Source organism: Oncorhynchus gorbuscha, linkage group LG14 (genome assembly GCF_021184085.1).
Source record: "Oncorhynchus gorbuscha isolate QuinsamMale2020 ecotype Even-year linkage group LG14, OgorEven_v1.0, whole genome shotgun sequence".
Taxonomy (NCBI): Eukaryota; Metazoa; Chordata; class Actinopteri; order Salmoniformes; family Salmonidae; genus Oncorhynchus; species Oncorhynchus gorbuscha.
This window is the reverse complement of record NC_060186.1, coordinates 17,845,062-17,859,715: the sequence shown is the minus strand read 5'-3', so window position 1 is coordinate 17,859,715 and position 14,654 is coordinate 17,845,062. Positions and strand designations below refer to the sequence as shown.

The 14,654-nt window shown below is 43.1% G+C and overlaps 1 protein-coding gene across 10 annotated transcripts in view; it reads right to left on the bottom strand.

Moving 5' to 3' along the window:
• The window catches only part of LOC123994583 (filamin-C-like), an 85,714-nt gene that overhangs the window by 25,704 nt on the left and 45,356 nt on the right, over positions 1–14,654 (bottom strand). For 5 of the 10 annotated variants that reach the window (XM_046297351.1, XM_046297352.1, XM_046297353.1 and 2 more), the window contains exons 4-17: positions 12,737–12,887; positions 7,844–7,962; positions 7,633–7,710; positions 7,347–7,509; positions 6,856–7,056; positions 5,218–5,340; positions 3,218–3,355; positions 2,877–3,003; positions 2,360–2,496; positions 1,502–1,695; positions 1,072–1,329; positions 592–715; positions 207–367; positions 23–113 (exon numbers count right to left, since the gene is read on the bottom strand). In XM_046297351.1, the coding sequence (XP_046153307.1) occupies positions 23–113; positions 207–367; positions 592–715; positions 1,072–1,329; positions 1,502–1,695; positions 2,360–2,496; positions 2,877–3,003; positions 3,218–3,355; positions 5,218–5,340; positions 6,856–7,056; positions 7,347–7,509; positions 7,633–7,710; positions 7,844–7,962; positions 12,737–12,887 (2,065 nt within the window). The remainder of the gene's footprint in view (positions 1–22; positions 114–206; positions 368–591; positions 716–1,071; positions 1,330–1,501; positions 1,696–2,359; positions 2,497–2,876; positions 3,004–3,217; positions 3,356–5,217; positions 5,341–6,855; positions 7,057–7,346; positions 7,510–7,632; positions 7,711–7,843; positions 7,963–12,736; positions 12,888–14,654) is intronic. The other 5 variants (XM_046297354.1, XM_046297356.1, XM_046297360.1 and 2 more) reach the window with 1 other exon arrangement.

Here is a 14,654-nt window from a genome sequence, read left to right as displayed (position 1 = left end):
TCATGGCTACTAGAAGTCTCACCTGTCTTGTTGAGTCCGGGTCCCTCCGCCCTCACCTTGTTAGCGTCATGGGAGGGGTCCACCTTGATCCTGAAAGGGCTGATGGGTATTTCCTGTGTCAAGGGTCAAAGTGGGAAGGTCATTGTTATTGTTTGGTTTCATAATAATGAAGCTAAAAATGGTGGCGTAGTTTCTCTTTCTCTCACGTGGTCAGCGAACAGCACCATGATGGTGTAGCGTCCGGGGCCGGGGGGCATGTACTTCACCGTGAACGTGTCGTTGTCATTCTTGATGATGTCAAAGTCGATGTCAGCCTCTGCCGGACCCACCACGCCGGGAGCACACTTTATGCCAATACTGACATCCCCTGAGGAATGGGAATGGGAGTGAAGGGGTCCGGGATTAGGGAATTCAGCTAGGGGATGAACATTGGAGTGGAATAACGCAAGTAACATTGTTTAACACTGAGAAGGCAGATGGCAACAAAATACTCATCAGTGTTAGAACCCACTCAACAACACCCAAACTATCAGCTACAAAGATGAGTAGTGAAGACCCTTCTATGTGTTATATTTCTCTGTTGCATCTCACCTTGACCTGCCTCGCTGCAGTCCACAGTGAAGTAGGTGGGCTCGTTGGCCTTCAGGCCTGACTTCTCCACACCTGGACCATACACCTTCACATTCTCTGGGTGGCTGCCCTCTCCAATGGTCACCTGACACACACACACACACACACACACACACACACACACACACACACACACACACACACACACACACACACACACACACACACACACACACACACACACACACACACACACACACACACACACACACACACACAGCAATGACCATACCTTACCAGCGCTATAACATTGTACAAAGCTGTATACTATCTTTGGAAATGCACGGCCTTTGCAATAGAACGCTGTAAGTGACATACTGTACGTGTGGACTGTATGTGTATCTAACCTACAGGAGGGTCTCTCTCCAGGAACAGGGTTGGAGAGCCCTGCTCTAACAGGTATTTGATTACAGTCTGTTAGAGTTGGGTGGTCAGCCTTACCCTGAAGGGACTGTTGGGGACGTTGACCTCTCCCCAGGTGATAATGATGGTGTGTTTGATGGGCTTGGTGGGAATGTAGACACAGAGGAAGGTGCTGTCTCCGTTCTCTGTGATCTGGATGTCGATGGGGAAGCCCTCTGCATCCTGGGCGTATATCTTCAGCTGGCCCCTGCCGGCTCCACTTGCATCAATGGTGAACTCTGCTGGTTTGTTGACAATGCAGCCAATCGGTTCCAGACCTGGGCCATAGCTCTTCACCTGCAAGTAGAAGGCATTTATAACGCTGTTATGTCATCCTTATGTAGCCTTTATGTCATTATTACATCACTATTGCAGTATGTCACCATTCTCTTACTGTTACGTCACTTTCATATTCTCGTTCTGCAGGCTGGCAAGCTGGTGGGGTAAATGTGAAGGGGTGGGGTCTAACCTTCTCAGGGAACACGTCATTGGCTGTGAGGAGGATGTGGGCCATAAAGGGGCTGTCCTTGATGTCCTCGTCGTCACAGATGACGTGAACAGCGTAGTCGCCAGGCTCCGTGGGCCAGTAACGTACGTCACATGACCCGTCGCCCTTATCATCACACTCTATCTTAGCCTGCGACGGGCCCTCGATGGAGAAACCTGGGGATGAACAGGGACAGGGAGAGAGATATAGGTACACATTATATAGAGGTGGGTAGAGATATAAGCTCACACACACACAGAAATGCACACAGATACACTGGCAACAAAGAGGCAAACAGGCATAGATGGCAACAGACTAAGTAATATTGGCAGGTTGGTTTTGTTGTCGATAGAGGTAGAAGACAGAGAAAGAAGAGTAAATTCATCCTAATTCGTATAATAACTGTGATAAGGTGAACCATCAGGGGTCATGACCTTTTCCCTCAGCTGGCAGGTCAGACTGATCATGTGACAGGAACAGGAAGCCCTCAGGCCTTGCGCTGGTTTCCGTGACAAGTGACCCCCAAAATGTGGGCTTTAATCTCTCCAACTCTCCAACTAATAACTATTGTGTGTGTGTGTGTGTGTGTGTGTGTGTGTGTGTGTGTGTGTGTGTGTGTGTGTGTGTGTGTGTGTGTGTGTGTGTGTGTGTGTGTGTGTGTGTGTGTGTGTGTGTGTGTGTGTGTGTGTGTGTGTGTGTGTGTGTGTGTGTGTGTGTGTGTGTGTGTGTGTGTGTGTCTGCTTGGACATAAATTGCCTGACAGTCATGCCAGAATTTCAATGGAAAACAGTCCAATAGTATAATCCTGTGTCTTTCTCTTCTAACAGCCGTCAAACTTACCCAGAGTTCCCACCTCTGTGCCGATGGCCTCCACCACAAAGTCAGCTGACTTCCCCACCATGCCTGTCTCCAGGCCCGGCCCCCACGCCCTCACCTTCTGGGACCCCACGTCCTCACTCACCCCCACCTCAAACGGGCTACAGGAAACACACACACACACACGTTAATGCAGACACATACATACATAGACACACATACAGTCAGGGGTGGTCTCGTCAAACAGGAATCCTTTATAGCCCCATTGACTGTAATGTCATGTAAAATTCACGTAATTGATGTTGGGCAGCAGTGATATTTCCAGTTCCACCCCCTTCCCCCCAACCATTAAACTCCAAGGAATGCAGGAATGTACGCTTCATAACATGACTCATCACAGGTCATTTTGGCTTTTTTAAGCTATTTCAACATCTGTCCTTCCAGGACACCCCTGTAAAGCCCTTAATGGTTGAGCACATTGCCTTTGTAACTTTCATGTGGTTGTGCCCACAGCAGAATAGGGGGGAGGACATGGTTGTACCTGCGTGGGATGGTCTGTCCGCCCCAGGTGATGGTGATGGTGTATTTGCCAGTCATGATGGGGTAGTAGTCACACTCATACACCCCGTCTCCCACGTCACGCACCTTCACAGGCTCCTCTAGTCCCTCTGAGGGGGTCACAAACAGGTCACACAAGGGTCACACACAGCAGCTCAGAGGTCAAAGGCTAGCCAGAGCATACAGTAGCTTTCCTATCACAACTAGACCATTGAAAAGCATTACATTTCATGAAGAGTATTTATGCCCTTATGAAACCAGTAAATGAATGTGGTGACAAGTCATAAACAACATGAAAGATTACACTCATATCCACACACTCACTTGGCCCCTTGACAGTGACCTTGAGCTCTCCGCTGCCGGCTCCCTTGGTGTAGACCTTGAAGTCGGCCACCTCTTTCACCCTCACTCCCTTAGGCTGCAGACCTCTCCCTGAGGCCCGGCACATGTTGGGGTTGCTGGCTGTGGGACCACCGAGGGGTAACGTGGTTAGACAAGAAGACAACAGGATACACACTCACACACACAGGCTGCGGCAGAGGTTGGCTGTTAGTTAGTCGGTGGGTCATGAAGCACAGTCTGCATGGGCTACAGTCTGCATGGGCTACAGTCTGCATGGGCTACAGTCTGCATGGGCTACAGTCTGCATGGGCTACAGTCTGCATGGGCTACAGTCTGCATGGGCTACAGTCTGCATGGGCTACAGTCTGCATGGGCTACAGTCTGCATAGGCTACCAGGGAAGAAGCAACAGGAGAGATGGACATTGAACAGGAGTTATAAACCTGCAGAACAGCTAGACAGAGAACAAAGGCGGGTTACTGTAAGACACTGGGCTTGAATGGATAAGTCCAAATGAAAACAATAAGACGTGTTGAAATCATTTCTATGGGCTTGAATACAATGATGTTACACGGCGAACCTCTAGTTAGATGGCAAAACATTCCAAGGAAAAGTAGCTAGCATAACTATGCTAACATCTTGAGTTATGATGCTGCAGGCTTTCAATTAGCTAATTACCAGTGCTGTAATAGGACTGTAAAAATGCCTTGGCCACAGAAAACATTACAGTAATTTTGTGAAATTAGGAAGAAATAACCAGCTAACTCTCCCAATTCATCATCATTTTATTTTAGAGATGTTTAGAGACAAGTTTAGAGATGACCAAAAGAAAAATATGGGAAACAACTTAATAAAATAACTGGATGAAAAGTGAAATAGATTGATGGAAAACCTCTTGATAGAGAGGCTTATTAAAGTGGGTTATGAAGACAAACAATGTTATTGTTTTGTTTTGTTATGAAAAAGCTTTCAGAAATGTCAGGTTAACATTAAGCTACAAATGGAGGAGCATTTGCATGTTCAGTGTTAGTCAGAAAATGTAAAGTTGTAAATGGCTGACTGAACACAGAGCGATTGCTTTGGTCTGGAGGGGGATGAAAATGAGGATGACAAGTAGACAGTGTAATGAGGTATGTAAGACTCACACACGTCTGGACGGTCACGCTGACGTTCGCTCTCGTCCAATGAATCAAAGGTCAAAAGTTAAGATAATCGATTTTCGTTTGACTTGAACAGGATTGTTTGTTTCTGGGTTTAAAAAAAAACTGTGTTATGGTACACTATGATGCTGTTGTTTTGTTAAAATCAATTTTTGTTCATTCATGGGTGTTGTTACTCATTTAGTTCGGTTCTAAATCGTCCAAGTCAATTTAACGTCACACGTGGAAGAAATCAAATCACGTGGTACAGGATATTGAGCCAAAGTGAGCTACAAACTGGATAGAAATTAATGTGTGTGGGATTATTTGATCACTTTTTTGATATGCAGTATTCAAAGATTATTGCAATAAGACAATGTTGGAAGACCAATGTACTTGTAATTTTGAAGAAGGTGATGTACTGTAAGTGTGTGACCTCTGTGTGTTGAAGAACTCCTGAGCGTCTGTAAAGGTGACCGTCCAAAACCAGCCAACCACCTGGATGGATGGTGCTGCCTCTATTGTTAAAATGAGGAGGAACTGCATTTCTTTCTCCCATTCACTCTCTTACTTTTCTTTCATTCTTGCATTCTCTCTCCCTCATCCTTTCATTTCTTCTTTCAGTTACAAACTCACTCATTCCCTCTCATTCTCTCTGTTTGGAAGCTGCCTGGTTTGAAGGGGGGGTGAAGCCACAGAGGGCTAAGCGCCAGCACATGCCATCAAGCTGGGGACCCCTGGTGCGGTGCATCACGGGGGTTGGGGGTATAGTTTTGAGTTTAGGGGGGACCAGGCTGGCGCAGGCAGGCTCCAGTCTCTCCTCCACGGGCAGGCCTGTACTAACTTGGTCGCCTGGGTTTGGGCGGTGTTGGGGGGGGCACTCTCTTGGCCTTGTCTGTGGGTGGGGTGCATATGGACTGAGGCACTATCTGCACCGGAGAGCCAGGGGGCAGGGCGCTCGGTGGAGCTGCATGGAGGAACAACAACAACATGACACACACGCAGGAACAGGACAGGTCACTCTGGAGAACCACCAGAACCCACAGCTTAGAACCCTGCTGCTCCAACACTCAGAACCCATCCAAGGTCCTCCCACAAACCAAGGGTTCACCAACTCTAACCCAACAATTTTCAGAATAACCCAAAAGACTTCAGACCATGTCGGGGGCCTGTATGTTATCCTCTTGAAGCTAGGGGGCAGTATTTTTATGTTTGGAAAAATAACGTTCCCAAAGTAAACAGCCTATTTCTCAGGACTGTCAAAACTGTCAAAATATTTTCTGTGAGTATAACAGAACTGATATTGCAGGCGAAACCCTGAAAAAATCAAACCAGGAAGTGGCTTCTATTTAAAACTCCATGTCCCATAGCCTCCCATTGCTCCATTTAAAGGGATATCAACCAGATTCCTTTTCCTATTGCTTCTTCAAGGTGTCAACAGTCTTTAGACATAGTTTCAGGCTTTTATTTTGAAGAATGAGCGTGAACGACTACATTGCGTAAGTGGATAGGTGGGGGCTCTCAGAGTGAGTTGTGCGCAAAAGAGCAAGGTGGCCATTGTTACTCCCGGTCCAAGTGAAAAGCCAACTGTCGATATATTATCGAATAGATATTTGAAAAACACCCTGAGGATTGATTATAAAAAACATCTGACATTTTTCTGTGGCCTTTATGGATATCATTTGGAATTTTTGTCTGCGTTGTCGTGACCGCTCTTTCCGGTGGATTCCTGGGCATAACGCACCAAACTAACGGAGGTATTTGGATATAAAAAATATCTTAGTCTCGTGAGTGAAAACATCCGAAGATCATCAAAGGTAAACAATTAGTTTGATTGCTTTTCTGATTTTCGTGACCAAGTTACCTGATGCTAAGTGTACTTATTGTTTTGTCGAGTGATCGATAAACTTACACAAACGCTTGTATTGCTTTCGCTGTAAAGCATAATTTCAAAATCTGAGACGACAGGTGGATTAACAAAAGGCTAAACTGTGTTTTGCAATGTTGCACTTGTGATTTCATGAATATTAATTTTTTCTAGTAATATTATTTGACTGTGGCGCTATGCTATTCAGCGTTGCTGATGACAATTATCCCGGATCCGGTATGGGTGGTTCAGAGAGGTTAAGGCAGGTTATCACTGTCTGTTATGGAGATCAAATGTTTAGTAGTGAGGTCAGTCTAGGCATTAAAACTCAATATTACTCAGATTAGAAAGAGAGGGAGGGAGTCAGATAGTGGATTACTATAAAAAATCAGTACGATCAATAAAATCTGTGTGTGTGTGTGTGTGTGTGTGTGTGTGTGTGTGTGTGTGTGTGTGTGTGTGTGTGTGTGTGTGTGTGTGTGTGTGTGTGTGTGTGTGTGTGTGTGTGTGTGTGTGTGTGTGTGTGTGTGTGTGTGTGTGTGTGTGTGTGTGTGTGTGTGTGTGTGTGTGTGTGTGTGTGAGGCATCATGTCACAGGCATGTGTGTGTGTGTTACCCTCTGAGATGTGGACAGTGAAAGGGCTTCTGGGTATCTGCTGCCCAGCAAACGTCACGTAGATAACATGAGGCCCCTTCAGGATAGGGCAATAGGTACAACGGAAAATACTGTCCCCCTTGTTTTCCAGAATGATCTCCACGGTGTCTCTTCTGCCCTGGGAGTCCACAATGATCACACCCACGTCTCCAGCACCGGCACCTGAGGACAAAAAGAGATTTGCTAACACCTTCTACTGTGTGTTCAGGGGACAGAAATGGACATAACACTGGATGACGATAGAGAGAACAAATACATACATGTACTTTGTCATCATGATTGAAGGAATACATATCAGCTAATATTGCAAAGCTAATGATCACTCTAAAAGATCCTTAGATTTACTTACAACCCTATTGATGAAACTAGGGGATTTCAATAGGGAAGGTAGCTAGATGATCTACTTCCATACCATGAACATGGTCCTCCCCAGATGTGTATGTGTGTGTTACCTGCTGTGTAGATGTCGAAGTAGGTCGGCTTGTTAGCCACGTTGCCTACAGGCTCCAGTCCTGGTCCTCTGGCCTGCACCTTGTTGGGGTCTCCCATGGCCTTGGACACACTCACTACGAAGGGACTCCTGTCTATGTCCTGCCCAGCGAACATCACCTTCACCTGGGGAAAAGAACACGCATAGACCCCTGTTAGACCACTGGCGGAAATCCCATACTACTGAAGTTTATCAACTAAAATTCAAAATATTTAAGTATGTAAATACAGGTACTGTAAGTGCGTTACCTTGTGAAGGCCCTCCACTTTGGGTAGGTAGATGACAGAGTACGTCCTGTTCTTGTCATTGTTGGGGATCACTCTGGCCTGGAACAGAAAGAGAGGGGCGAGACGGGAGAAAAGGTGAGAGAACAGCAAATTGGGCAAACGAACAGCATCTTCAGGATGGAGGAGTAAGGGATTGAGGAGCTAAGGGTTCATGTGAGTGAGAGTGCCCCACCTCCTCTGTGTGTCCCTCTGAGTCCTCCACATAGACCAGCACCTCCCCTAGCCCCGCCTCCACTGTCTCCACGATGAACTCAGCCGGCTTCAGCACCGTGTTACCTCTGGGATCAATACCTGGCGGGGGAAAGGATGGAGATGTAAGAGCCCTCTGTCACTTATTCTGTGCTGACAGATGTGAACAGGATGAAACAACAATAATTCTTGCACCTCATATATAAAAACACGGAATAAACAGAAGGCCTTTGGGCGATTGAGCCTTTAGAAGATGTAGATTGTTAAGGAAGTCTGTTGTTTACCTATGTTTTATTTGTTTTGTTATTTTTTTATTGCAGTGGTCCAAGCACACCATGACCGTCGTGAAGCAGGTGGGACAAAACCCAATTCGCCCTCAGGAGACTGAAAAGATTTGGAATGGGTCCTCAGATCCTCAAAAGGTTCTACAGCTGCACCATCGAGAGCATCCTGACTGGTTCCATCACTGGCTGGTATGGCAACTGCTCGGCCTCCGACCACAAGGCGCTACAGAGGGTAGTGCCTACGGCCCAGTACATCACTGGGGCCAAGCTTCCTGCCATCCAGGACTTCTTTACCAATCAGTGTTTAGAGGAAGGCCCTAAAAAATGTCAAAGACTCCAGCCAAGCTAGTCATAGACTGTTCTCGCTGCTACCACACTGCAAGCGGTACCGGAGCACCAAGTCTAGGTCCAAGAGGCTTCTCAACAGCTTCTACCCCCAAGCCATAAGACTCCTGAATATCTAGTCAAATGGCTACCCAGACTATTCACATTGCCCCTCCCCCTCCCCACCACTGCCACTCTCTGTTGTCATCTATGCATAGTCACTTTATTTAACTCTACCTACATGTACATACAGTTGAAGTTGGAAGTTTACATACACTTAGGTTGGAGTCATTAAAACTTGTTTTTCAACCACTCCACAAATTTCTTGTTAACAAACTACAGTAGGACATCTACTTTGTGCATGACACGTAATTTGTCCAACAATTGTTTACAGGCAGATTATTTCACTTGTAATTCACTGTATCACTATTCCAGTGGGTCAGAAGTTTACATGCACTAAGTTTACTGTGCCTTTAAACAGCTTGGAAAATTGCAGAAAATGATGTCATGGCTTTAGAAGCTTCTGATACGCTAATTGACATAATTTGAGTCAATTGAAGATGTACCTGTGGATGTATTTCAAGGTCAAACTCAGAGCCTCTTTGCTTGACATTGTGGGAAAATCTAAATAAATCAGCCAAGACCTCAGAAAAAAAAATTGTAGACCTCCACAAGTCTGGTTCATCCTTGAGAGCAATTTCCAAATGCCTGAAGGTACCACATTCATCTGTACAAACAATAGTACACAAGTATAAACACCATGGGACCACGCAGCCGTCATACCGCTCAGGACGCGTTCTGTCTCCTACAGATGAACGTGCTTTGGTGCGAAAAGTGCAAATCAATCCCAGAACAACAGCAAAGGACCTTGTGAAGATGCTGGAGGAAACTGGTACAAAAGTATTTTTATCCACAGTAAAACTAATCCTATTTCGATATCACCTGAAAGGCTGCTCAGCAAGGAAGAAGCCACTGCTCCAATACTGCCATAAAAAAAGCCAGACTACGTTTTGCAATCGCACATGGGGACGAAGATCGTACTTTTTGGAGAAATGTTCTCTGGTCTGATGAAACAAAAACAGAACTGTTTGGCCTTATTGCCAATCATTATGTTTGGAGGAAAAAGGGGGATGCTTGCACACCATCCCAACTCAAGACATCAGTCAGGAAGTTAAAGCTTGGTCGCAAATGGATCTTCCAAATGGCTTAAGGACGAAATGGCTTAAGGACAACAAAGTCAAGGTATTGGAGTGGCCATCACAAAGACCTGACCTCAATCATATAGAACATTTGTGGGCAGAACTGAAAAAGTGTGTGCGAGCAAGGAGGCCTACAAACCGGACTCAGTTACACCAGCCCTGTCAGGAGGAATGGGCCAAAATTCACCCAACTTATTGTGGGAAGCATGTTGAAGGCTACTCAAAACGTTTTAACCCTGTCACGCCCTGGTCTTAGTATTCTGTGTTTTCTTTATTCTTTTGGTTGGTCCAGGGTGTGACATGTGTTTATTTTGTGGTGTGTTTTGTCTAGGGGTTTTAGTGGGTATTGGGATTGTGGCTAAGTAGGGTTGTCTAGAAAAGTCTATGGTTGCCTGAGGCGGTTCTCAATCAGAGGCAGGTGATTATCGTTGTCTCTGATTGGGAACCATATTTAGGCAGCCATATTCTTTGAGTGTTTGGTGGGTGATTGTTCCTGTCTCTGTGTTTGTTGGCACCAGATAGGCTGTGTAGGTTTTCACGTTACGTTTGTTGTTTTTGTATTGTTTGTTTTTCATCATTATTAAACATGTATGAAAATGACCACGCTGCATTTTGTTCCGACTCTCCTTCGACGGAAGAAAATCGTAACAAAACCAAGATAAACAATGTAAAGGCAATGCTACCAAATACTAATTGAGTGTAAACTTCTGACCCACTGGGAAAGTGATGAAAGAAATAAAAACTGAAATAAATCATTCTCTCTACTATTATTGTGACATTTCACATTCTTAAAATAAAGTAGTGATCCTAACTGACCTAAGACAGTGATTTTTTTACTGGGATTAAATGGAAGGAATTGTAAAAAAAAACTGAGTTTAAATGTATTTGGCTAAGGTGTATGTAAACTTCTGACTTCAACTGTACTATCTCAACTATTGTTTTTTTCACTACTCCTCTTTAATAACATGTTACTTTTATCTCTTATTCTTATCCGTATTTTGTTTTTACTTCTCTGTTGGTTTGGGGCTTGTAAGTAAGCATTTCACTGTAAGGTGTAAGTTATAATACATACAGAGTTTAAGTTATAATACATTCAGAGTTTAAGTTATAATACATTCAGAGTTTAAGTTATAATACATACAGAGTTTAAGTTATAATACATTCAGAGTTTAAGTTATAATACATACAGAGTTTAAGTTATAATACATTCAGAGTTTAAGTTATAATACATTCAGAGTTTAAGTTATAATACATTCAGAGTTTAAGTTATAATACATTCAGAGTTTAAGTTATAATACATACAGAGTTTAAGTTATAATACATTCAGAGTTTAAGTTATAATACATACAGAGTTTAAGTTATAATACATTCAGAGTTTAAGTTATAATACATTCAGAGTTTAAGTTATAATACATTCAGAGTTTAAGTTATAATACATTCAGAGTTTAAGTTATAATACATACAGAGTTTAAGTTATAATACATTCAGAGTTTAAGTTATAATACATACAGAGTTTAAGTTATAATACATTCAGAGTTTAAGTTATAATACATTCAGAGTTTAAGTTATAATACATACAGAGTTTAAGTTATAATACATTCAGAGTTTAAGTTATAATACATACAGAGTTTAAGTTATAATACATTCAGAGTTTAAGTTATAATACATTCAGAGTTTAAGTTATAATACATACAGAGTTTAAGTTATAATACATTCAGAGTTTAAGTTATAATACATTCCGTATCAACAGGATAAGAAAAGAAAAACAATATCGATGGTTAAATTACATTACAAGGCCATTTGTTTTGGCCGGGAAGAAAAGTAAAAGTGAGTGTGATCCCCCTTTAATTGTGCATCTGGCTCTTTATTTGTGCATCTGGCCCTTTAATGGTGCATTTAGCGAGTGAGGAATGTGCCGTCCCGGTCTAGCAATGGTTCTGTACTGCTGCTGCTCATTTCATGGCAAAGTTATTGTTATTTTTGTCTTTGTATTCTTTAGAGGGTGGATCAGCTTTAATATTGCTTGTAGATTGTGGCTTCTATCAATGTAGTTGTCTGCATCATTTACAATCCCCCATTTATAATTTTTTCCATTTGCATGGAAAAGTTTGAAAATAACAAATAATAGATACAAATTATATATTTACGCATGATATACTTCTGCCAGGTAAGCTTACTTTGTAGTGCAAGTATTTCTGTCAACCCACAAGACGGTTATCGCATCAACTGGCCACACACGGAGACATAGACACAAACATGCTCACCACACAGACAGACAGGGTCAATATTGCTGGAAATGAATTGGCAGAGAGTGGTAGGTTTGGCTTTTTAATGCCAATAGTGGCTAACCAGGGATAATATCAATGTTGAGCAATGTTGTCCATTGACTAGCACCATTCATTCTCACTGTCAATAATAACTGTATGCACTGGCGGTTAGGAGAGAGTGAGGTGATTATCATCTAAGAGACCACATCTTCTTGGCGGCAGTGCTGCCTGCCAGTAGAAATCATCTCTGATTGATTGAGAGATTCAAGGAGCTATCATCGTTAAGTAACATAATAGACGCAAAGCATTGGATATTTACGTTCATGCACTTCGAAATTAATTTTGTAACTTTGCCCAGAAGCATTTACCTACAGGACACTCCCACATCATATGGAGGAATGTGTCTACCTGATTTAGAGGACACAGTGAACAGTTGGGATTTACCTACAGGACACTCCCACATCATATGGAGGAACGTGTCTACCTGATTTAGAGGACACAGTGAACAGTTGGGATTTGGGGCCAATTTCCCTGGTGTTAAATACAGTCTATGAATAAACTTAAAATGTGTAAATTGATGGTTTGGATTATGGGATGCCAATGTCATATTTTTGGGTTGTTCAGAATCACTTAGATCTGTGGACCATATTTTTGAATGACGAGCTCAGAATATGAGCTTTGCAATAGTTGTTTATATATTATAGATTTCAGTCCTGTCGGGAGCCCAGATTATTTATTTATAGATAAAGAAGTTAAAGAAGTCTTTGAAGGAAATCAGTTGTTCCCACTCTCTCTCTCTCACCTGGTCCGTAGGCCTTGGCCTTCTTAGGGTGCAGAGTCTTGGAGCGCAGTGGGGCGCCAGGCTTCAGCTTGGATTTGGGAAACTGGGACAGGTAGGTCATCACCGAGTGCTCGTCCACATTGGGGTCCACTATTTCCTCAGGGGCTATCACCTACAGAGAGGGAGAAGACAATAGACGGTGCACGGGGTCAAAGGTTATCATCACATCCTGTTTTTCTATGGATATACTCACAAGATACACGTCTCTAACAATGGGAGTCGTTGTCCACAAAGCGGCACGGTGGGCTGTCGAACTCCAACCTATCCTTAGTTTTGGATTGGTGGAGACATCTCATTATTGTAATGCTTTTCTGAATATTAGACGAGGATTGTTGACTTCAACAACCTGTATTCAATGGAGAGAGAGGCTATGCTACTAGCCTCATGCCATGAATATGTCATGTTTCCTACTTATATTAGTGCACTCAAAACAACTTGAGAATTACGAAACTTCTATTTGATCAAATACATTTTTTTGTTGACAAAATGTAACACTCTCCCATTGACTTCCATACAAAAACTCCTTGATTGGTGGGCAAAACAATGAAAAAACGCAAGGAGACAGATTATCCACTAAGTTGGAAAATCCTCTTCCTCTCTGTACACAATCAAAGCCGGATTTAATAAGAAGAGGGGGACAGGAAGATGTGCTCACAGGGGTCAAAGGTTATCACATCACTTCCTGTTTCTCCGAACACATACTCAAAGCATGATTTAATAATGTTATAATAAATATTGTATTAATAACTACTAACCCGAGGATAAAGAACTTACTTCAATTGAAAACACAACAAAGAAAGACATAAAATAGACATAGAGCCTCATGGCTCTCTCTCTGCCTGTAAAGTTGATGTAAAACAACAGGCTGGTGAAAAGACCGAGAAAACCGGGGCAGTGGAATCAAAAACAGCAGCTCTGGTGGAATTAAAGGCTAATTGTATTGTCCAACATCACAATGTGTTTTCCTTATGATCGCAGTGGAAAGAGGATGAGGAGAGGAGGAATAGAAAAGCGAGAAATGCCACCAGGTAATCCTGTTGGAGTGGTTTAATGTTTTACTGAGAAAGTAAGTTCCCCTATGTGGAGCTAGAGTGAGCTACAGGAGTGAGGTTTGAGTAGAGAGAAAGGGGGAAAGGAGAGAGGGAGAGGAGAAAAGAGAGAGCAGAGGGAGAGGGGAGGAGAAAGCAGAGGGAGACGGGGAAGGAGAGAGCAGGACAATGAGAGCAAGTGAGGAAAAGAGATGGAATTGATATAGAGAAAGAAAGAGAGGGGGGAAAAGGGGGGAGATGTAAGGAAAAATATAAATATTAAAGAGAGAGAGCGAGAGCGAGACAGAGAGAGAGAGAGAGGCAGAGAGAGAGAGAGAGAGAGAGGGGGATAGCGAGAGAGAGAGAGCGAGAGAGACAGAGAGACAGAGAGACAGAGAGACAGAGAGAGAGAGAAGTCAGGTTCTGCAGCAGCTGTTAGGCACACGAAATGTCTGTGTTTTAAACAGCTCCCTGGATAATCGAGTCCATAATTATATACAACATGGGGACTTACAGGTGGAAACACATACACATTTACATACTCTCACACACACATGCTAATTTACGACCTACATACCCACAGAGTGTATGGCTCTGAGAGGAAACAGGCTGTACATGCTGAAGGCATCCCTGTACATACATACATACATACATACATACATACATACATACATACATACATACATACATACATACATACATACATACATACATACATACATACATACATACATACATACATACATACATACATACATACATACATACATACATACATACATACATACATACATACATACATACATACATACATACATACATACATACATACATACATACATACATACATA